This window comes from Anarhichas minor, unplaced genomic scaffold (assembly GCF_050575085.1).
Source record: "Anarhichas minor isolate MPS153535 unplaced genomic scaffold, ASM5057508v1 ptg000027l, whole genome shotgun sequence".
Classification (NCBI taxonomy): Eukaryota; Metazoa; Chordata; class Actinopteri; order Perciformes; family Anarhichadidae; genus Anarhichas; species Anarhichas minor.
Genome location: NW_027466473.1, coordinates 16,333,355 through 16,358,609, shown reverse-complemented (window position 1 = coordinate 16,358,609; position 25,255 = coordinate 16,333,355). Strand labels below are relative to the sequence as shown.

Here is a 25,255-nt window from a genome sequence, read left to right as displayed (position 1 = left end):
AGCTTATCAGATGATTGTTTACCTCAATCAGAGATGCATTGTATTTGCCAAGCAGGTCTATTATACGGTTCAGGTTTTGGCGTCCTCCAGGCTTGTGATGTGTAGGACTTGGTACAGCTGAGCTGAACAGCAGTACCACAGCGGATACCAGCAGAAAAATCATCTTCTTCATGATACTAGCTCGTTGACTCTCGACCTCTAGAAGACTATGACTTGATCACTCAATTGTCAGCTTGCAGCTTGTTCTGAGCTCTTGGCCTGAGAACTCAAGATTTATACTTGTGCTGCCCACGCCGTTGACACGTTCTTCCCCTCATTACATACAAAAGAAAAATGCTGAGTCTGCAGTATGTGAGATAAGATTTGTTTGATTAAGCTGTGGTTGATGAGCAACTTCGCTAACACTTAGTTATGTTTCTTAGAACTGAATCTTTGGGGTTGGCAACCTAAAAAAGCATTCACTTACTCCAGTGAAAAGAACAATGACAAATAACAACCCAAGGCCTTCACAAGAGGTTTAATGAAAGTGGCAAACATGGAAATATTACAAACATAATCCATCTTGAAATCAACAGATATCCAGTTAAATGTGAGAGTACCAAATGTCACTTACTCTACAAGGTCAATATGCTGCATTCATAATAGGAAGTTTAAATGTGATTCAACACATTTCAAGGCTTTAAAAAAACCATATAACAAGATGTCAAAGGCGTGAAGTAGATCGAAGAACTGAATGAGAAAAGATGACTTGTCCTAAGCACAGCATCCTCAAAAATCAATGCAATACATCAAAAATAATCATGATGAAAAGTATTTTTCTGAAAGTGTTTATTAACATATAGAACTAAGCATTTCCATACACACTCCACCCATGGGCAATACCATTGTTTTTTATGTTTACGCTTACTTTAACCCTTCACAAGAGGTTTAATGACAAAGTGGCAAACTTGGAAATATAACGCTGAACTCATCCTTCTGTTGCCACTGCTGGCCAGCAGATGGCTACTGGACACTTTGTAGACTACAAGACTACAAACATCAGTGCAAGACTAAATAAATAAGTCAAGATCAACAGAATGGAAACGGTTCATGTTATTGATTAGCATCATAACTGTCAATGTCAGTTTGTTTTTAATTTGTGATGTCATCCAAAGGAACTTTTAAGCAAGAGACAGATCACCAGATAAAGGACCTAATGTAGTTTAGGTACCAAGTCTTTCCAGCTGGAGGAAGAACAAGAGAGGGAGGAGATGGCCCTTTGTGTTGAAACAAGCATGTTACATGTTTTACAGATATTGGCTGGTGTCTTTTCATTTGGCAGGTTAAGTGTGCAGATGAATTCACTTTCCAACCACTTAACAAGCTTTAAACTAAATCCACTGAACATTGACTTTGCCCAACAGAAATGAAAACAGATGAGAGGATGAGGAAAAAAAAAGGATGAGAGTGCATTTACAAAAGAGCTTCGACTCTCTTGTCTGCTCAGTGGAGAAAGGAAGAGAGGGAGGTGATGCTGCACTTTGTGATCTCAGAGTTCTGGTCCTGGTTCTTGCGGATGCGGTAGAAGTGCTCAATGTAGCTGGACCGCCCCAGCAGCTCCACGAAGTCCTCGTCGTGCGTGATGATCAGCAGCTGGAAGTTGCGCTGGCGCGAGCGACTCTTGATGATCCTGGGGAGAGCGAGCAAGGGGAGATAGTCATATAGCACCAAGCAGATCAAAGGAGGCTTTTGCATTTTGTTGATGCAGAGCTGAGGTTATAGGGGCATTAATGCCAAAGCAAGGCTGGCGACGTGGGTGAAGAGGCTTATAAATTACAGCCAGGATGTGGCACAGACGCTGTGTGTGTATTCTTGCACTTCCATCCTTGTGAGGACATAGCTGAGTTCGAAACCTATTTTTGACACCATGAGAGTGAGAAGATTTAGGTCAATCTTCAGTTCATCAACAGTTTGTTAGAAGAGTTGGTTTTGGGTAATGCATCATGTCAAAGAGGGTCCTCACAGGCTTTAAGGTGAAAACATTTTGTGTGTGTGTGTGTGTGTGTGTACTGACTCTACGAGGGCATGTGCCAGTGACTCAATGTTGTCTCGGTCCAAGTTGGTGGTGGGCTCGTCCAGGGCCAGGATCCCACAGTTCAGACAGAAGGTCTCGGCCAGAGCTAGACGAATGATCAGGGACGCCAACACCTAGACACACAAAGCCACAGTTTTGAGAATGAATGAATGAATCATCTCAACAGTAGATATCTGACTTTGTTTTGTACTTCACTTGCTTACAGAATCATTCACTTGAATGCAAAATCGTGTATTTTTTATAACTCGCATGCAAGAGTTTTATGTGATAGATGTGCTAATTTCTGGTACCTTCTGTCCGGCACTGCAGCGTCCTCTCATATCCAAAGGCGTGTCTCCTTTAACCATAACCACTCTGTAGTTGTAAACCCTCCGCTTGACTCCAGCCGACGCGTTTTCGTCCACATCAGACCTGATCTCCACGTACTCAATGTCTGGAGAAAGGGGCAAGAGGGAGGAGAGCTATGTGCATACAAGTACACATAAAATAAAAAAATCATCTAAAAGTCTAAAATCTAAAAGTGAGACGCACCTTGACCCCTGTAGGTGTTGCGCCATAGTTCTCTGATAATCTTGTTGATCTCGTCCATCTTCATGCTGTGGAATTTCATGATGGTTCTGAGGAAAACAAAAAGAAGACAAAGATTTAAACCGACTAGTGGACTAGATACCTTCCCCAAACAGCCAGGCATCTACGAGACATTGTTTGGGTCACTTTACCCAAGTGTCCTTTCTGTTCACAAGACAGAAGCAGACTCATGATTGTGATTCATAAGTATAAAATTGTACATTAAATAATATAAATAATGTGAATAAGTCACACCGCCTCGGGTCAAAATAGCTATCAAGCATTTCCTGTCTTGTATGTATATCTGAGATTACATTGCCAGACTTCACAATGAGCACAACTGCTTTGAATACAAGAAAATGTGTCATTTTCTGGTGCAGTAGAGTGAAAAATGAGCAATGGAACAAGAGGATACAACCCTGTAAATGTAAAGCGTATTCATGATGCGTGTTCCAGATTAAAATGGGAGCACGGTTGTGGATGAGAGTGTAGGACAGATTAAACTCTGGACTGGTTCAAAGGTGAACATCCTGCAGACCACACCACAGTGTGTGCACACAAGCATGCAGCATGAAGGGAAGCTGTTTGAACTCAAACGGACAGATAGGGACAACCGCCATCAAGCGTTTAGCTTTAAGAATTGTGCTGTTGCACATATGAACCTGACTAACAGCAAGCTATTTTCTGATCATTTGGCTACAAAATGACTGCGACAGCAAATTTTTTTTTAAAATTAATTTAATATTTATACGTGAAAAACATATACGCTGATATAAAAGATATGAAGGCAGGCAACTGGAGGCTGCTTTCCGGCGTACTAGGAATCCGTTTGTCAACTTTCTACCAAACTGATGACAAACTCTAATGTGGTTTGAAAACACCAGAGTGATAACAGAATAACCAGCGGCGCTGCTTCTGAAGCCCATATTTGGTGGATAAATCGAAAACCAAAGAGAGAGTAGAGCGGTCCTAATGCAGCATGTATTTACTCTATTTGTGCAACAGAAGGAAGTCATGGCACCGTGACCATGATGAGAAGAATGAAGAAGAGGGATTTTTATATGTGCGATATATCACATTGCTGACAGGGACGTTTTAGAGTTAAATAACATGTTCAATCATTCATGCTGGCTATTAAAATGTCTCTTCCTGACATGCTTCCAATGTAAGACAAGTGAGACAAAATACATTTTCAAAGTTGATCAGAAGTTGAGCGTAAGTCGGAGTTGATCAAATTAAAGCGTGCATCTTCCAAAGCTGCATCCTGCTGAGAGCAGAATTATTTCCTTTGTTTGTCCTTAAACAGGGTTGGGTATGTCTACTCGGTTACATATCAGACGTTTGATATAACCACATAAACAGTTTACTGCTAGATCTGCTCTAGCCTGGTAGCCTTCTTTAACATACTTTACATTCTGTTTCAATAAATAGCTGCACACTTGATGTATCGAACAACACTTTTCCCACTGAAATGAGTCCAATAACATATGTATTCTTGTTTTAAATTAAATAATCAGAAAGATGGTGGCTACTGTTGCTTGAGTTTTAACAGAAATCATTTTGTTAAAACTATTTTTTTTACAAAATAGCGATGTTTTCAAAATGCCAATGGACATTAATGTGCTCGGTGTAAATAAACAAACATACACACACTTACATAATCAGTTTAGACTCAAAGTCATTTTACAACAACGAAACAGAGATTAGAGGTACACGGCAGCCCCAGCATCGTCTTCAGGGGTGTGAGTGATTGTGCACACACAACAAGTTGTTGCAAAGTGAGTGACAGAGTTTTCTCCGCTTCCAAATCAAAACATCTCACCATGACACCACTTTCTGTGTATTAATACAGAAACTGTAACCTGGATGTATGGTCTGCTGGAAAGCTGCTCAGGCCTGCATTCGATCTTGATAACAGACGCTGCATCAGAGCACACTCCAGTGCCTGAACCCACACACACGGGTAAAGGCTTCTGCTCTCTTCTCAGATGCTATCCGGGGGCCGTGAGCTCACACTTCCTCCCTGAGGCTTACTTATGCCTTTCATTCTCAGTTAGGGTCTCTGTCAAACTTACCATATATCCAAAAAAATGGGACTACACAAATTGATTTTGATTATAATTTGGAGTGTTTTTGGGGAAAGAAAGACACCGAAAAAGCACAATGAGCAAAGGCCTTAAGGCCTGATCGGTGTCCTTATAAAACAATTAACCTATTGGTGCATCATTTGCAATCAAACTGGCGCAAAAAAACCCTCCTCCGATACAGTTCTTCATCATTTTAAGATGTGTGTCATCGTGCTCTGCCGTTCTGCAGATCATTTTACAATTACTTGCAGTTTTTTATCACTGACATCAACACTGCCAAACGTAAACCTGATGCCACATCACAACGATGCCAATGATAGCGATCATATTCTAGGAAACAACTCGATAGTTTGTGATAAGGTTTGTGCTCGCAAGCATCGGGGTGTTTTCTTGGACCATTTCTACAAGCAAATAAAGACATTTTCACACTTAATAATTAATGTATGAATCAGTTGTATTTCAGATTCTATTGCTGACCTCTTATTGCATATACAGTATATATATATATATATATATATATATATATATATATATATATATATATATATATATATATATATATATATATATATATATATATATATATATATATATATATATATATATATATATATATATATATATATATATATATATATATATATATATATATATATATATATATATATATATATATATATATATATATGTGTGTGATTGTTGAACATAATCATGAATCGTTAGTTGAAATGTCCAATTAAATAACATTTTCTTTACTTTTGATACAATAATAAACAATATAATAATAAACTAAAGGCATTAGGGCTGCAACTAAATGTTATTTTCTTTGTCAATTAATATGCCGACTATTTTTCCTGTGAATCAACTAATTGTTTAGTCAGTAAATAGTGTCAGTCAATAGTGAACTAGAATTATCACCGAGCAGTTGTATGCCTACCCCAACTAGTCATTTTGCAGGTTACGTCCATGTCTGTCCAAAGTGTCATCGCTTCATCATTTTATCCTATTAGACATTTGGGTGAAATTGTCAAAATTGTATTTCTCGAGTTACGGCCCAAACCGCGATTCCTGAGATCACGGTGACTTTTGATCACCAAATTCTAATCAGTTCATCTTTGCGTCCAAGTGGATTGTTTGTGCCAGATGTCATGGATTTCCCTAAAGGTGTTCTTGAGATATCACGTTCACAAGAATGGGACAGACATGAGCTCACATTAACCGAGGCCTTTCACCAACAAAGTCGGATCGCTTCATTCTTTGAGTCCAGGTGGACATTTGCGTCAAATTTGAAGAACTTCCCACCAGAGGTTCCTGAGATATCACCAGAACAGACCGGACGGACAGACGAACAACCCTGCGTCCAGCCACGGCCGTCACTGACGCGGAGGCATACAAATGATATAGATTATAATGTTCTATCGTGAATAAAAATACATTTAAATGTCCCTTTTTATCAGACCCAAAGATATGTGATGATTCTTGATCGTCTTATTATGAAAGCAGCAAAGCTCGAACAGAAAGCGATGACTTATATATATATGATCAGTTTCTTATGAATGACAAGATCACAATGAATATTAAACATAGCTGGGAAAAGGACTTTGGTGGTCGCCGAGATGATCAGAATTGGAGCAAAGTTTTGTACAATGCCAAAAATAATTACTAAATCAGACAAATCACACAAAACACAATATAACGCAGTAATAAAACTGCAAGTGACTCCTGAAATACAAAGTAAATATGACGATTCGTGTTCTGCAGCATGCCGGAAGTGCAAAAAACTATTTTGAATTTATTTTCATCTCATGTCCATTGATCAAAAATATTCCGGTCTTCTGTTCTAGTAGAGATTAAACAATGCATTTGGGTTAAAATGGAAACGGATCCAAAACTGTGTATTCTCAGTGTTAGCTCCTTATCTGGTCAAAAGGCTAAATATCAAGCTGAATGCTGCACGCCTTTCAATCCTACATGTCTGCTTAGATGTACATCCACCTACATCGTCCATGTGGTATGAGGAATTATTATCAATTCTTCCCTACGAAAGGTTAGCCAACAATATCGATATATTGCTTATCCCTGAATACTGGTTGAATATGACATCACTAAGAGGGCTTTAAATACAACATATTTCGTAATTAAGTCCAAAACACTTTGCAAACCCCTCGTGTATTTACCACAACACTTTCTAGTGCAAAGGTAAGAGAAAGTTCATGACTACTGACGCGTCTTACTGCAAAGACTTTGTCCACCTACACTAACTGCTGCAACATGCAAGCCCTTTGTCACGGATGTCTTCACTGCTTTGCTTTGTTTGCTGTGCAGGATGATGTGATCTAGATTCACTCAAAACAAGTCAACTGCCATCACTTTTTGAATGCATATATTCATCCAAACCACTGACTGTGTTAGTGGTATACTGGACATTATGCGATAACATCCTATTGTATCATGATTGCACGAAGCTAATGCTACTGCTGACAGTTGTGCACTGCAGCTGCTTGAGGTGACATTAGCGTCACACACACTGACATGACGAGCTGCATCACTGGACATCTGATATCAGAACTTTAAGGTGATGAGCATCAAACGATGGAATGATTGCCGTTAAACAAGTTTAACACGCAAAGAGAATATCAAAAACTCCAAGCGGGAAGGCCGCAGACACCTCGGCAAGTTCGAAACCCAGAACTTGCTTGCCGTGACGTGACACTGCATCACCGTGTCATTGTCATTCTTAATTAATAGAGATAGTCAAATGTTTAACTGTCGCGCCTTCCGGCTAAGAAATGTCTAAAGCCCCCCCAGTGCTACTGTGTGGAAATGTTACAAAAGGAACTGACATCACTGTTCAAACTAAATTCCCCCACCATGAGGCCGCTGACTTCCTGGCTAACAATCTGAAAGCTTTGTGGTGGGTTTGATAACGTCACTTCAAAGGTGCCTTATAAGGAGAACACAGGCGGGTTTCTCATAACAGGAAAACTACAAGAGAGGGTTCAACAAAGGAAGTACTACTACCTACTAAGCAGTCAGTCACTTTCATGAACAAAATCCAACGCCGATTAGATCTTATTGTGTTGTTTCTATATAAACAATTCTTCTGCAGTTCTTACGTGTACATGCATTCGGAGGGATTCATTCTAGAGCAGTTATTGATACTAGGTAAAAGAATACACAATACTCTAATACTATATAGGCGTGTTGTTCTTGGTTCTTCTAAACATTGCCACCATGGTATGTTACATTCTTCATAAACGCCCCCCAGCCTTCTAAAATCATTCGTTGAGATCTGTTTCCGTTTGCGTCACTGTATAAACACACATATACGAGTTCCCAGGCTCAGTCAACATCTGACATTTGCTTCTACTAGTACCATCCCCCTCGTGGGGAAGCACAATAACCACGAGATACTATTGTGATATTAATATAAGGTATAGGAGTTAGTAGTAGCTTCCAGCCGGCATTCTCAAGCATCAAAAGTCCGGGAAAAATATCTCTTAGTAATTGATTTCTATTTGTTAGTTCAGACGACAAAGTAAGAACGTAAAAAAACACAAACAAAATCGAATCTATGCAATCTCTAATTAGATAAAGCTGAGTTGAATTGAGAGATACTTTGTGCTTAACGCCTACTGTAAGTGTACGTGCACATGTTTGGGCAACACTCACTGATCAAGGGCCTTGTAGTAGAGCTCCAGGTCTTTAATGACCATCTCCGTTGTCCTCATGGTGATCATCTTGTTTTTGTGGCGCTCATCAGCTTTGTCATACTGATCTTCTCGCAGCTCTTTTCTGTAAGCGATCAGTTCAAAAAGGAAGTTGAATTCATGAAAGACACCATATTATTACTACAAAGCAGGAACCATCAGCAGTGATGAACACTAAAGAAGCCAAATGGTTGGACAGAAACCAGCGAAACAAGTTGCTTAGTCTTTAAGTAAGGAAAATGTTAATAGGAAAACACTTCTTTCCTCGTCACTATAGGTGCACTGACAAAGCTCTGCCTTAGAAGCTAGATTGGTATTTGAACATAGATCTGCGTCTCTCACCTGTGATGCAGGATCTCCTCCTCGAACCCCTTTTGACGACCCAGTGCAATACTGCGTTTATTCTTCATCTCTTCCAACTTGCGTTCTGTTTCACGTCGTTCTCTGGACAAAAACAGAAAGTGGTGAGTTCAAAACATTGTGGGTAACCTCTAATGTTACCACCAGTAAGTGTGATACCGCCATGGTTAAAGAGATTGGAGATGTCTTGAACACAGTTAGCACATGTATTAATCTTACAGATGATGAATAACGGCGTAGTGCTCTTACTGGCGTAGCTGCAACACTTGCATGTTGCCCATGTCTTTCATTAGAGCCCCATGTTTAGCCACGACCTCCTTCAACTCCTCAACACGCTTCCTCAAAGTCAAGTTGTCCTGCAACCAGCGCTCCTGGACCTAAATACAACAACAAAAAAGAGTTACCCACTGCTGCCCTACTCGGTGCATCCTCTAAATAGGTGAAGACACTAGTGACTTTGGAGGCCGTACCTTTTGAGTGTCTATGTCCTGACGGACGCTTCCCATCTCCTTGTTGATCTTCTCTTTGTTCTTCTCCGCCTCATGGAGCTGAGTGTTGGTTTCTTGAAGCGCAGCCTCTTTTTGCTTCAGCAGAAACAACAAACAACGTCAATTAACTTGTTCAGTACTTAAAAAAAAAAAAAGCTTCTACAGCTAACGTCAAAAGAAAAAAAAAAAGAAGATATTCAAAGAAGAAAGCTGGTGTTTCAGAGTGAATGAAGACGGCGTAAATGCATCCTTATGATGAACATGCGTACGTAATTTCCGTCACAAAATGAACAATGGAGGAACAGACACGCGGATGCGTCATGTATGATAGTAGCAAACGTGTTACCTCTTTGTATTCATCTTTGCCGTCATCAACGTATTTGGAGATGTCTCTTTCCAAAGTGGTGATCGCCTTCGCTCTCTCTTTAATGGTACCGATCTGTCAGAGACAAAGTGTTCCAACAGTGACGAGCTGTAGCAGAAGAAGCTAAAAACTGCTGTTATTCCATCCTTACTCTTTTATTGTGGCAACTAACTTGTTGTAGAAACATTTAAAGAATAAACTCTCAACATTTTACATTATCAGGAAATGTGACTTGTTTGACAATATATGTTAAGTTGTTATGTTTTAACTATAGAGCCACAACAACAGGTATTTACTATCAAGGCTTTTGAATATTCATTGTCACTATAAAATATGTCAAGGTGTGAAATGTAAGGAAATATAAACAGGAAACACAGAAAAGATAACACCAAAAGAGGAAAAGACATAACAAGGAGAGGAGGATATAATCTAGCTTGTCCAGTCCCATGTGAGTTTGATGCCGACTTCTCAGAAATAGAGAAAGTGTAGAGTGAATAAGAGGCAAAAGTGAGAATGTGTCCACCTTCTCCTGCCCCTCTTCCTGCCTCTGCCTCTTGCGCTCCACCAGCTCCTGCTTCTCCTGTTGCAGCTTCTCCAGAGCGGCAGACAAAGGGGACAGCTGCTCTTTCGCTTCCTGGTTGGACACAAAGTGAGAGGAAAAGTGACAACATGAAAGAAAAGAAATGAAGCAAACATGTCAAATAGAAACATATAAATTAAAAGAACACTACAGGATTATTTGTATAACTCAGAGTGCAGAGGATACCAAAAGGATAAGGCCTGTATATAAGGAAATATATACTTTGTATGGAACAGAAATGTGCAAACTGACAGACAAAATACCACGTGTAAGATCTGCATTGCATTCTCTAGTCTAAACAATCTTGCATATTTTTGTGTGTGCCTCTACATCAACATCTTAAACAAAACCAATAAACTGTACCCTGATGTCCCTGGTTAAGGCCTGTATTTCAGTGGTGGACTCGACACACTGCTCCTCCAGCTGCTGCTGTTTCTGCAGATCACTGCTCAGCTGGAGTTTCTCTGCTCTGGTCTCATTCACAGCACTTTTCAGCATCTGAATCTGGTCCTGCTGGTCCTGGATCAGCTTACGTTTCAGCTCCATCTTGCTGGAGGCTGCGAGTACAAAAAAAAAAAAAAATGTTACAAAAAGCAAAATAATACTTGCACTCCATTCTCTTTACCATCTGACTCGTGAAGTCAACAATCTGCAGCTGAGACCAACAAGAGATCTTTAGTGTTGAAGTTGTCTAAAGCACACATCAGGTTTTTAGATTAATTGAGGCTCTAATGATGCAAACATCATCACTTTGATTGATTACCTATTTTAAGCATGCTTCAAGTCTCTAAAGATATTATTTTTTGGATGGTGTATGATGTCATCTTACTGGTGTCCAGCTTGTGCTGAGTCTCTTGTTTCTCCTGACTGACTTGCTGGATGGTTCTGGTCAGGTCCACTCCATGGAGTTTGGCTGCCTGCTGAGCTATTTTCCTCTCCAACTCTTTAAGGTCCATCTGGAAAGAAACAGATATTTAGTAATGTGAAGAAAGACACAAGACAGAAGGGGTGTGTGTTTATACATTTCCAGTAATTAGCAATGTGATGGTTCTTAAATCACTAAGATTCATCTGTGTCACAACTAAAAATGCCAATTTGATCACTTTCCTTGTCCCACACTGCTGTTATTTTTAACTTTCACATCCGAAAAATAGGGAAGCTGAAAAGAGAGGAACGACTCTCATGGGCCCGGCAGTAGGGGTGGGAATCACCGGAGGCCCCACGACAAGTTTTCCCTCTGTAGGAAGAGTGTACAGGATGGAAAGGGACAGAGGGGGTCAGAAAGAGTGAGACAGACAGGAGGATGGTACCAGGTATCTGTCCATGAGAGATATGTCCTGCAGGCAGGCCTTGGCTGTTTCCTCCTGTGACATCCGGGTACCAAGCAGACTCTCCTGCTCCTCCACGTCGCCCTTCAGCCTCTCGATTTCTCTGTTTACAGTCTGCAAGCGGTTTCTCAACTCAGGCAACTCCTTCTCCTGAAACTGTACAATGGACTGCCTGGGAGGCGAGAAAGAGAAGAGAAATATACTTTGAGCAGATAATTAAAGTTTCTTTATTTAGATACCGTCATCCAACATTCTATCTTCTCCCTGCTGTTATTCAGGGAACAGTTATCTCTCAAGCCTCCTGTGGATGGATGATACCATTTGTTTTATTATATTATATGTTTAACTTGAGCTTACAAGACCTCTGAACCACAAAGTAGCTGTTTAGCATACAGCAGTACACCATAACCAAAAAATATGACTTTGTTGCAGTCATGTTTAGGAGAGTCTATCAATGAAACCCATATTTAAGCTTTGTACTTTGTATATTTGATTCTTCTAAATGGGCTTTCCTCTGCAATAGGTTCAATTGCTGAATATTTGTTTTTTAAAATAAAGCTAGTGGCGGCTGAGTCTGTTCGTTCTTAATGGTTGTGTTGTTCTCAGGTCATGAAAAGACAGCGGAGAGAAACGAGAGGTAAAATCTCAATCATATGAGAATATGGCTCCATCTAGTGGGGAACATGTGAATAAACCTCCTGCGCTCTACTCTCTGGACCTCCACACAGGTGTCAGTTAGTCTGGCTGATTAGACCTCTTCCCAGGAAAACATTCTTATTGCTAGATGAACATTTGTGCCTGATAAATTCTCATCAAAGCTCAGGCTCAATCTTCAACCCGAGCAGAAATCTAATCAGCCAGAATAAGTGAAAACACCTGTGTGTAACTCATCTAAAGCTGTGGATACTTCATATTAATTATTTCTGTTCTTTTTGTTCTTCATGGTGTAAACATACATAATCAAAACAAGGGGAATACGAGTACCTGAATGAAAACAGTAACAGAAAACTATGAAAATAAATCCTGAATATTTAAATATTTAGATGCAATACGCAACTAGAGTTATTAAAATATAAATAATTTGTCCTACATGTTTTTGTCAAGCAAATGTATTTCATGACTCATTTGGTAGAACAATCTATCCTCCTTTTCTCTACATGCCATACTGCTGAGTGACAAGCAAGTCTACAGTCTGATTGGATAAATACATCAGGGATTTTTGTTTACCCTATTAAAATGTCTTGATCATGGGTAATTAATGTGCAAGACACTTAAATGGGGAATCGTATCCACTGATGAAGACGATACTCGAGCTGATCTATAAAAGTACAATGTAGTTCTGCCCTTTACTGGCACATAAAAGGTTTAAACACAAGTCAGTTTTAAAATGCTGCAATCATTCAACTAGCCACACTCACAGCCAGCAGACACAGAGAAGGGAGATACTTGGAAGTTGCTAAAATAAAGGAATACATGTTTTTTTTTTTGTATATTTCCCGAGAGTCCGGCACACTTTTTGCACTATCACACATTCTCCGTCTTCATACCTGACAGGCCTGAGAGCCATCATCTCATCTCTCTTCTGCTCCTTCCTGCTCAGGTCCTGCTCTGTGTTTTTCAGCTTGTCTGGCACCAGGCGTAGCTTGGACTGCATGTCACCGATAACGTCGTGCAGGTCGGAGTCTGAGGGGAACGTCCGCTGGCACACGGGGCAGCAGGGCTCTCTCTCCTCCGTCAGCTGGCTGATGAACTGGGTGTACACCGCTGTGGCTCCAGCTAGCATGGCTGTAAAAACACAGGTGGAGGAAGAAAGAATACTTTTAATATTACTTAATTTACGTGTACCGTGTCTGCTACACATTAGAGTAATCTGCTCTTTTATTGTTTTAGTCAATGCATAGAGATCAAATGGCAAGCGTTGGATGTTGAGTAAAAAGTGATGCACATGCTACGGATATTACATTTTCCATTCCATTGTGAGAACTTGGTGTGCACTGTATAGTGCATAATTCTCACACTTAAAATTCAGACGTGAACAGAGACAGCCACAGGTTTAGCCCGTGACACAGTGAAGGTAGGAGCCATGTTGAGGTTAGGAGCATAGGAGGGTACCACTGACCACCTCAAATCAAGGCAGCAACAATATGCAGATTCTGGATTTGTCTGAGACTCGTCCCATCATCTAGTAACGTCCCATCATGATGCGTTTTTTTTGTGAACCTTCAAACGACGTGTCATTTCTCTATATGACGGTCACCTCTTTGTTTGGAGATCTTCTCCAGATCTTCTCGTAGTTTGCCCAGGTCCTGGTCCAGATCCTGACTGCCGCACACGTTGAAGAACTTCTCTTCGTCGCTGGCTAACTGCTGCTCCTTCTTCCGTACCTCAGCAGCGATGTGGTTTTTATTCTGCTCACTCGATGCCAGGTCCTTACTGAGAAATCATGAAAATCATGACGCGATAACATTCACATTTTTTCGTTTATTAAGTGCGAGCTTTAAAGTAAATAACTCTTGCTAACTTGAGTTTGGCAAGTCTGGCCCTGGTACTGTTGATTTCCTTAGATTTGCCATAGATCCAGTCCTCCAGTTCTCTCTTGTTGGGAAAGTGGCCCAGCAACGACACCAGCTCCTCGCTGTGACGAGACTTGATCTTACGAACCTGCTCCTCCTTCTCTGTCTGGAGGAATGAATCAGAGGAAAGATGAGAGGGGATCCAACAGGGAAAGGAAATACGGTGAGGAAGAAGGATGAAATGTATGTTTCCAGTTTTTTGTTAACATGTCAGTGCGAGAGGAGAATGTTCAACACCAGTTGCCTTCCAATGAATTTAGGTTACATATTACCTTGTCCTTTTTCAGCATGTCCATCTGGGTGCGTGCGGTGGTGTGTGTGTTGAGCATCTCCATCTCTTGGTCGAGCTTTCTCTGTGTGCGGTCAAGTTCAGCCTTTTCTCTCTGCAGCTCCACCACCTCTGCCTTCAGCTCCTCCACGTTGGAGCTCTGAAGTACACTTTGTAGCTCACGCTCCTGAAGATGAGAAGAAAAGAAACGCACACAAAGTTTTTGCGACTTCATAAAAACAACTCACGTAAAATTCACACCATCTAAGAAAAGCTCATCGTAGCTGTTGTGTGCGAGTACTCACCACTTTAGCCAGTTCGTTCTCCAGTTCCTGCAGGCGGCTAGACGAGCCCTCCAGCCTCTGCAGCTCTGCCCTGATGTTCCTCAGTTCTTGCTGCTTCTTTCCCTGCATGTCTCTCTTCAACTCCACAGTTCTCTCCAGGCCAGTCTTCTTATCCCTCATTTCATCGATGGACTGCTGCTTCTGCTGCTCCTTTTCCTGCAGGTCCGCCTGAGCGTGCAGAATAATGAGAGGAGGAATGAGGCGTTACATTAATAGGACATTTATTCATGATCTGGCTGAATGTTACTGAACTTTTTTTTTTTTTTTTTAATGTGTAACACCGCTGTTTTATAGCATTAAACGCCACGGCTGCAAAAATATCAGTAGATATACGTATTGCGTTCAGGGCATTTCTTACCATAACCTGACTGACGGTCGCTTTTTCCTGCTCAAGTCTCTGCGTGACGTGACGGTGGAAGCTCTCCAGCTGAAGGGGAGTGAAGGGTGGTCGGTCGTAACCCTCCATCTCCAGGTAGGACGACAAAGAGCGAACCTGAGAAAGAGAAATGATATCAAAATGATATATTCTTTATTTTGTAATAAATTCTTAAGTGTTTAATCTTTAGGTACAATCTACGCACTGAATTGCAATAATTGTGCTTTCAATCTTAATTTCATTTTTAAGTAATTACTAACATACTGCAAACCACTTGTGTCTTTGTATCTAGAACAATATTAGTGTTTAGTACAGTTACTGTACAAAACTGACAGTGTTGGCTTTGTATGGTGGAGTTCACCTGCTCTTTACATTACATTACATTCATTTGGTCATTTTTGTCCAAAGCGACTTACGATGCATTGCATCCCTTCCAAACGAACAACTAAGAGAGTGTGTTCCCTTCTGCAGTACAAGTGGACAGAGGTAGATTTTGTCCCCTCTCACCTGAGTGTCTCGGTTCTTGATGCTTTGAGTGTGGCGGTCAGCCTCCAGCTGTAGACGACCTGGGACAAGAGAAGGGAGATTTCAGCAGCCAGTTTAGACCTCAGGGGCGGACTCTATTGATCCATCGGTCTGTCCATCCTTCCTTGTGTACATCACGAGAGAACAGCAGAGTGTTTCAAGTCCTCCTTGGACTTGTTTCTAAGCATTTATTCTGACATTCTGCCAGTGCACTCAAAGATGTATGCCATCAAATAATGCCGAGTGCATACTTGAATTTAACGATTCAAGCAAAATGCTATTTTGGACAAAACGTTCACCCCGGTACTTAGACGTGTGTGCAGGTGTGTGTACCTTGTTCTACTAGGAGATCGGCCTTGACTCTGTTGAGTCTCTGACACTCGCGTCCAGCTCTCTCCAGCTCCTTCTGGCAGTCCGTCAGCCTCCGCTCCTTCTCTCTCACAGTCCTCTGGTGGTTCTGGTAAATCTCCTGCAGCTGCTCGTCTGAACCCTGGAACACCTGCCTCCGCATACACAGTTCACTGGCTTAGAGATGCTCTGAAGCTCAATTTAGGACAGCTTAGCAAACTGTCAGGGGCAAAGGGTTGACTCCACTAGGGCCCTCCATGATCAAAATAAATGCACCAATGGATCCTTGAACGTTTTGATTTCAGCCAGGGACCTTTGTTGCATGTCATAGCGTCCCTCTCCTGTCTGCTTCTTCACTGGCAACTTTTCCACTAATGACGAAAGTTATGCCAAAAATTTGTTTGGCGATGCTTTCACTCTGTCAAACAAAAACGATCGCTCCTCAAACGGAGACATATACACAACGGAGAGGCAACTAACAGATGGGAGGAGGAGATTCCTGGCTCCCGTAAGGCAGAGGAGTAGAAACACTCAGCAGTCGTAAAAAAGACGTTCTTATCGATGTTGAGCAGTGATGAACTGGCTATGATTACATCATTCACCATCTGCAGTCTTTCTGTTAGTTTCCCCATTTAGGCTGATGACACTTACGGAGTGGAGTCTGGAGTATTATTAAGCAGGTGTTTTCAGACAGAGAGACAGATAGGAGGGGAGGGGGGGGGGGGGGACGGACTTGCTGTGTTTTCCTCTTTTGAAGCTCAGCATCTTCATTCATGCATTTCATTTTTCTATCTCATTTTTTTTCCCGATCCATCCTTAATTACCTTTCAAGCATCTTGTCAAGTTTCCAAAAACATTTTAGCCAATGTGTTGCCTCCATAATTAGATTTGCCTGTGGAGCCTGAGCACTGCTTTTTAGTGCTAGAACCAGTCGAATGATTCATTTTCCCTTTTTTACATCATAACAATACATAACTTGAGTTTGTTTTCACGTGCGTGTGTAGTACCTATTGCTACGTTACCTGTTCCATGGTTTCCTCCAGCTCCTTGTTATCCACCTCCATCTGTTTCTTCCTGCTGTCTAAAGCTTTGATGTCGTTGTCCAGCTTCATCACTTTCCCCAGTTTTATGTCAATATCAGTCATTCGATTCTGAAAAATATCATTTAAAAAAAAGTTCATTATTAACTTGAGGTACACTACAATTACCCTTCAGATGTGCCTACACCTGCAACAACCCTCCTCGGCTCACTGTACGCTTCATCTCTCCTCTACAGGACACAGAGCCCTGTGTTTTATTCAAAGAAACACACCTTACACTACTTTACGTATGTGTCATCAACACGCACACACACACACACACACACACACACACACACACACACACACACACACACACACACACACACACACACACACACACACACACACACACACACACACACACACACACACACACACACACACACACACACACACCTCCAGTGGATCAATCTGGCCCTCTATCTGCTGGATGCTGTCTCTGGAGGCCATCAGCTGGGCCTCCTTGGTGGCCACCGTCTCTCTGATCTGCTGGGCTTTCTCCTTGTTCTGCTTCAGGTAGCGCAACTCCACTTGACACTCTTTGACCGTGTTAGTCTGTTTGAGACGCAACTGGCGCATCGTCTCCAGAGCTTTGATATACCTGAGAGAAACACGAAAGGAGAGCGTAATACCGAGTTTTTCCCCTCTTCTTGCAGCATCTGAATGGAAAATGCAGGTTAATATTTAAAAAAGGAAATGACAAAAATGTAAGAATGAGTGGTGTTTACTTGGTTGCAGCGAAGATGGAGTCGAACTTGTCTTTGAGCGCTTTGCCCTCGCTCAGTGGCCAGTTGGACTCTTCTTGGTGACAAAAGATGACATGATTGAGCACGGCCTTCGACACACCCAGTGAAGAAATCATCTCCCGATCCAGTTCACCACACTTTGAGGACAAGCTCACCTTCTCACCGTCCCTGAGGGAATGATGAAGAAGGAGGTCACATGTGAAGAAAAGCAGCATAAATATCAGGGCTAGGTTGTTTTTTTTTGTCATCAAAAAGTGAGTAAAGACACTTGTGACTGTGGCTTACTTTATCCTGGTAATGACCTGCTCCAAGCTTTTGAAGGTGTAGTTCTTCGCCTTCTGAGTGCAGGACATGGAGCGATGGATCGTCACTTTCTCTGCGTTGACATCGGTGAATAAGAGTCGAATCTGTGCTCGCACGTCCGTCTCGTGGGCGTCCTGGAATTCACACGGCAAGAATTTACTTTAACAAAAGGTAGCCGAAGGGATCCTCGTCTGACAGAGACTTTTATTAGGATTCAAACAGTAAGGGCAATATAAAAACACTTAAATGAGCTTGTTGTAATGATAAAGCCATCACAAATTGGCCCGATCAATCCAATAAGTCATATTCAGTCTTAGAAGTCAACCATTGATTAATTCATTAAATGTTTGTTCTTCTTATTTCATCATTTTCTGAGACTTCTCAATAAAGTGAGAAACTTTAAACGTTTTCAGAGAAAGAATGGAGCACTGTGGACACTGAACCATCCCTGCATAATAAGCAGTGAAGTACAACTGAGCCAGCTCACCTTTGGATCATGAACGAACGCCCCTCCTTTAGAGCCAGGGGGAAGTTCTCCTGCTGTTGCGTACCTCAGGCACTCAATAATAGTCTGGAAACAGAGCAGACAAATGTTCACGTCATGAAAACCTGAGAGTTGCAGTTATCATTTTTGCTCTGGCTTTCTGCAAAATATTTTAAAACCAGTACAAATCACCAGACTAGTTAGTCTAATGGCAATGCATACTGTCCACTTCGTTGTTCCTTCTTCACAGGTCATAGTTCACGGTCAACCTTTGCTCTCTCTCTTCAGGACATGCTCTCATACCGTTTTCCCTGCTCCGTTGGGTCCAACCAGCACAGTCAGCGGAGTGAAGAATGAAATGACCTGCTTGTCTTTGTCCTCAATCCCAAAACTCCTCACCCCAAGGATGCTCATCTTGTCTATCTTTGACATTTTTGCTTTCTGAAAGAGAGAGAGAGAGAGAGAGAGAGAGAGAGAGAGAGAGAGAGAGAGAGAGAGAGAGAGAGAGAGAGAGAAGAATTCCCTTTAAAAATGATATTGTAATTAATTTATCATCATTCCACGATGATCATCATCTCTACTCCATGATGTTGCATTCAAGACATCTCGCTGATTTTTTAGATATGAAGACAATGGAAGTATAATACAGAGTTGATAACTCAAATACTGGTCCTAACAAACTTTAAGTTACTAATTCCCGAATTTCCCATTAATCTAGACAGCTCCTTACTGTCGAGACGAGATTATGATGTTGATCAAGCTAATACCGTTTAACGTGTTGAGACTATTGGGTTGAATCGTGCACAGCCTGTGTCGCGTTAGTTTACTGCCTATCAACACAGCAGGCTAGCTAATTTAGCTATATGCTAAGTTGCAGGATTGTATAGTTAGCGACTCACTGTCCAGCAACGTGCTCGTCCGAATGATTCCCGTTGGTAGTAGTATGTCCAGCCGTATGTGTGCCCTGAATTCAACCCACCTCACGGTGTTGTTGTAGTTCACACGTGAAAGTACAGTTTTCGCGCTATGAGGAATGTGACGCGTGCGACGACTTCTTACTTCCGGGACTGGGAGCATGAGCATAGAAAACAAACATGTAGAACGGTAATCCACACGCAAATCAGAGCCGGATAATGAGAGTCACATCGTCTCCGTTCACTCCAATGGACCATTTTGGTGGTCAATGGCGAATCATGGAGCCTCTCAATAGTTCCCAAAATTAAAATATGATCAAATAGTAATCTTTGACCTATAACGTCTTTCCTTTGTTGGCTTTCAGTGGATTCCTGTTCAGGATGACCCCACTATATGCCCATGTGAAATTTCATAATTTCATGGAAAATTCAGCTTGAATGGCATTTAGATTTTCATAATAAATTCATCACATTTGGACCTTAGAGGTTATAAGAAACTTTCAATGGATTCCTGTTTAAATTGACCCTGTAACATTTTGAGTAAATTTAACAGCCCTATTATTAATGAATTTAACATTTCAAATAAATTCCAATTAAAGACTACTCAGCAAATTTAGAATAATTTAATGTGCATCTCGTGTTCTAAATGTTATTTATGTTTTCTTCATATCTTGCAATATGTTAGCACACCATATTTATCCACTTTTATTCTATGCATTAGGACACCACAATTAATAGGGGTCTCATTTAATACGTGGGAAGTTGAGTTATGATTAATTATTATAAATATAACTTGTGTACGGATGAAGACATTCATTTTGGCCCCAAACTAAAAGTTTTCCAAAAATATTCTGCCACTTTATCTCCTTGTAATACGTATATGATTATATTATATTCTGACAAAAGAAATATAATATATTTTCAGCTGCAGTGGAATTATTATAGAACTGTGGTACAAATGAACGACCAAAACCATCGTCTTGCATCCCAAACATCTTTTTTTGTAAGTAGAGCTGGTGTTATTCTATTGTATTTTTTTTTTTCTTACTGTTATGTCGTAGATTTTGTTCTTATTATAAATGCTTCTATTGTTTCTGTTTTTAACATGTAAAGTGTCTTTGAGTGCCTTTTAAAGCGCTATATAAATAAAATGTATTATTATTATTATTATTATTATTATTATTTTTCTTATCTACAAATCCCATGAACACATCAATACTAACAATGCATTATTTCCATACACTCTGTGGCACTCAGTCCCAAGCCCATTGGTTCCTATAGTGAAGATGCAACTCTTAAACAAATGATCACAAATATGGAGTTTAATTGTATTTGTTTATTAAGGCTAAGTTATTTTCTAAAACAGCCTGATCCTGACGAGTCATCCCTAAATATCTGTTAAGTAGGTCTTTTCTTATATCTTTCTGAATCTCTCATCTTAGAACATTATTCCACAAGAGGACAGTGTTTCCCTCTGGAAAAGCCATGGCTGCCAAATCTCGCAGATCTCACCAGTCTGCTCTCTCCTCTCCGCATATTGCTCGACACTCATTTGTTAAGAGTATTGCTGTGACAGTTCTAGGCTGTTGGCCATTTCGGTAGCTCAGAAACCACTTAGATCCAAATGAGATGCCTAAATTTCAAGCCAAAATGTAAACACTGTACGATACAGAGTAGTATCATTTTATGGAGAAGAAAAAATAAATTATCTTTAAAAATGTACATAGAAAAGCAATAATCTCGCAGAGCTCTTCTTACACATTTCATCAAAACGGAATAAAAAAAAGAGTATACAACTTCCAAGACAGCTGAGAAACGTTGTGTGTGTTTGTGAGAAATGGAGGGAGAGAAGAAATCGAATTTGGATAAAGGGACATGAGTTATTTTCAGCCTGTGCTTAGGGTATGAAGAACAGTGTGCAGACATCCACAGGGACCTACAGGACTGGTGTTCCACCACCTGCAGCTAACCCCCTAAAGACCTGAGAACATCATATCTCTGACTTGCTCTCGGTTCTATCCCCCTTGAAAGAATTCACACACACACACACACACACACACACACACACACACACACACACACACACACACACACGCACACACACACACACACACACACACACAGACACACACACTCACTCACTCCCACAAACTGCCTTCTGCTTTCGGCCCACTGATTCAGTCTGTCTGTGTTATCAGCCCACTAACTCATTGTGCCTCAGTCCGTCCAGCTCATGGCCCTTTTTCTATTTTCATCCTGTCCCGTCATGAAAATGCCATGACCTTGTGTCTTGTGTTGAACCACTGGAGGTATATGTGTATGTGAGTGTTATCATGTTTATGTGCTTGAGTGTGAAAGCCTAATCCCACATGCCCACGGTCACCCTCCCCATCTAAATGGCTAATGGAATTGGTTGACTTGGCGTTTTGTTTTCAAATCACACGGACAAATCGGGAACCAGCTGGTTCTCTCCTGAGCAAGTGAGGATAGAGGAGGGAAAATATGAGGGGGCTCAAAGGAGCAAGTAAGCTAGAAGGAAAACAATGTGGATGAATTAACAGCAGAGAAAGTGGTTGAAAGCCATTCTTTTCTTCTAAATAAATAAATGAGATGTTGTGGACTGACAGCAGTCATCAGTGGTCGACGCAGAAGCAGAACTGGCAGACTTAACTTTCACTGAACTGTCTGTTATTTGACATTTTATAAACTCCTTTCACAAAAATTGCAGCGCCAATGTTTCATTAAATCCTGAGGGACTTGTTTTAATGGCAAATTGGACTCACTGTGTCCGCATAAAACGAGAGAGAGAGAGAGAGAGAGAGAGAGAGAGAGAGAGAGAGAGAGAGAGAGAGAGAGAGAGTTGATATGAAAGAGGATGAACAGCTCATTGATTTGATTCATTAAAATGTGCTCTCTGGGTGCAGGAAGGATTGAAATTATACATTACGTGGCAAATTTCCTGGCAAAGTAACCAACAATAATTCTTGAAAGCAAATCTTATTTTTCTCAGAACCAACCGTTTTTCAAAAAACTTCCCCACTGAGTGCTCTGAGTAGGGACAATTTTGGCCAGTGGCTTTAAGATGGTTGTAAATCTAAAATAGAGACGGATTGAGTTCTGAAAAGCAACATTTCCCCCTCATATCCAGCACCCAATGAATAGTGACTTGACCTCTTCTTGCCACATTTAGCTCTTCTCTCTTTGCCGTTTCTTTTTACATCCATTTCCTGCGTTATATCCTTTTATTCACACATGAATTGAAAACAAAGAATCGCTGTTTCAATTGAACCTGCATGGTGCAATGCCTGGGAAACAAGCACACATACATCTGTGTATGAATCATTTTCCAGCAAGCTATCAATACGTTCTTTCACAAGGAGTTATTGCTTTTGATGTGGCTAGATTGTCTTAAATGTTTTTCTTTCCTTCCGTTTTGATTTTAAAGTAATGCTTCTTGTACATACTTTGAGTGGAGGAGGATTTAAGAAACTCCAACATAATCTTCTGTTGCATTGTACTCTCTTTTGACGACCTCATTTTACTCCCATCAGCTAATATCAACAGAAATACTCCCTTGGTTTATAACAGGCAGTTTTTTTAAACCACTTTCACTGTGCTCTTCAATAAAGACCCTGCTCTTTGTCTTCACGCATGGCTACACATTTATTCGCTCAGTTTGGGTCAAAGAGGCAGCCAAGGACATGACTGATGACAGTAATAAACATTATGTAAGATAAAGACAGGATACATCTTGACCGTCCCTCGCTGAATATGCCTTCATCAAGAGGTTAGATGTTGCTGGCTGTGATGTGATAACAATGTATTGAATGTTATCACAGTAAAATGTGAAACTTATTTTGCCGTCAATTGCATCCATTTCAAGCAGCAATTGCAGATGTGCGAAGGTGACAACGTATACGCAGGGTTTAAACTTCTCCCTCAAGCTCTTAGTTTTTATTCTCCACACAATTATTTCTGTCACTTTTAATATGTCCAACACTATGGCAGGATCATCCATAAGATTGTTCCGTTATCCCCGTATCTGTCACACTTGGTCTCTCCGTCTCTCCAGACACATTGCTAGTTCTCCAAACCAAACCATTGCCACTTTTCCATGCATCCTTCAGATGCCCTCGGACTCTCCCTCCTTTCCCCATCGCATGGTTGCCACACCCATCCACACACCTGTTCCCACGTCCCTAATCAGCTGTCCGCCCTGCCCGATCCTCCTCTTCACCATGCATCTCATTTCCCTCTTCAGCCACTCTCCGGCGATGCACTTGCTTTGCTCCGTTGTCGGTTCATCGGGGTTGCAATGCCGATGTGAGCCTGCCCGAGGGCGTCTGAAAATGGCAGTGGTTTGGAGAACTAGAAAAAAAGAAATGTGTCTAGAGAGGAGGGACAGAGAGACCACGTGTAACAATAACCGAAAGATTATCTCTCTCTTAATACCTCTATAGCTGCTGGCTTTTCAATCTGCCTTGCACTGTGGCAAACTAAGCAGCTGCTCATCAGAGAGAAAAGCTCTAGAACCGGGCAATTATGAGAAAGTGGAGAGAAAGAGTTCGGTGGATATGAGCAAGTAAACTGGGTAAAGATTCGGAGGGGGGTAATGATTACACACCTCCTGGTTGTGAATGGCAGTAATGAGGTCATTAAAGGGACCTCTGTGTTTGTGTCTCTGCATGTCCAACAGCCAGTCTTTATTTCACTCTCTGCATAATGTCCTACATATATAGGATTAATGATAGTTTAACCTGAAATCCACGGGAACTGTATAATAGGCAGCTGCAAGCAATTATTGATGGGTATTTTTGATTTAAGTGAGCCCATTACCAATATTTGCCTGACAATACAATCAAATATTGTATGTGTTTGCATATTGGCACACCTGAATCACATGGACCCATTATTCATCTCATTAGCTGCAGCTGTGCTTATGACACTTCTGTGAAAAGGGGTCTGTTTATAAGCCATTCTGTGGTCGTGCAGCAGGTTTTCAATATGACCTTGGTGCCAAAGCTACTGACTTTACTGTCACTCTTGTTTACTTTGCATGCATAAACTCTCAAATGCTATTCCAACTTTATAACATTGGAAGTTGTATAAAAACAGCCAGCAGTCCAATTTCTATTGCATGGGCAGCCAGCTAGCCTGGCTCCGTGTCCACCACCACTTCTAAAGCTCATTAGTCACCGTTACGTGTTGTATCTCGAGTCGGGTGTTTCCCCACCAACGGTCTTTATGATAAGCTAGCTGTCTAGCTTCATACCTAGCATAAAGAAAACTCGGGGAAAGAAAGCAAATAGGTGTATTCCCCAAAATGCTGAAACTAACAAGCAACACAAAGAAAGACAAAAATGATACTTAATTATTAACAAGGCTTCTGTGAGCGACTTCCTTCAGCATGAATACCTCTAAATGATGACAGCGACTAAAAGAATAGTCAAAGTTTTTTTTCAACCACTAGTATAGCTACAGGCATTATTAGATCTAGATTTGACATCCAGCTTATTAATACACTCAACTCATTGTCTAACGTTAGTAAAATGACATCTTCTTGTGGATTTGGTTGCTGGGGTTTGTTTGATTATTAGCTGGCGGCTCATGCTGACATTTTCCTTCTGTGTACTATTACTGACAAAACGGGCAAAAAAAACATGTTATGATAGTTATTTGGAAATTTAAAAAAAAAGTTTTAATTTATTTTTATTTTCAGACAGTAAATACTGTG

At 40.9% G+C, this 25,255-nt stretch overlaps 1 protein-coding gene across 1 annotated transcript; it reads right to left on the bottom strand.

The window, feature by feature from the left end:
- Positions 1-501: 501 nt before the first annotated feature.
- Positions 502-19,658, bottom strand: rad50 (RAD50 homolog, double strand break repair protein). The gene is made up of 28 exons (XM_076102358.1): positions 19,507-19,658; positions 18,911-19,048; positions 18,611-18,694; positions 18,106-18,257; positions 17,803-17,988; positions 17,471-17,675; positions 17,015-17,143; positions 15,978-16,143; positions 15,627-15,685; positions 15,102-15,236; positions 14,705-14,911; positions 14,404-14,586; positions 14,080-14,237; positions 13,816-13,991; positions 13,106-13,343; positions 11,541-11,730; positions 11,060-11,186; positions 10,594-10,787; positions 10,174-10,284; positions 9,633-9,725; positions 9,269-9,382; positions 9,048-9,175; positions 8,781-8,882; positions 8,401-8,523; positions 2,606-2,691; positions 2,365-2,507; positions 2,054-2,187; positions 502-1,669 (listed from the first exon to the last, which is right to left on the bottom strand). Exons 2-28 carry the CDS (start codon positions 19,037-19,039, stop codon positions 1,483-1,485), a joined length of 3,939 nt encoding a protein of 1,312 aa, XP_075958473.1. The 5' UTR covers positions 19,040-19,048; positions 19,507-19,658; the 3' UTR covers positions 502-1,482.
- Positions 19,659-25,255: the final 5,597 nt, after the last annotated feature.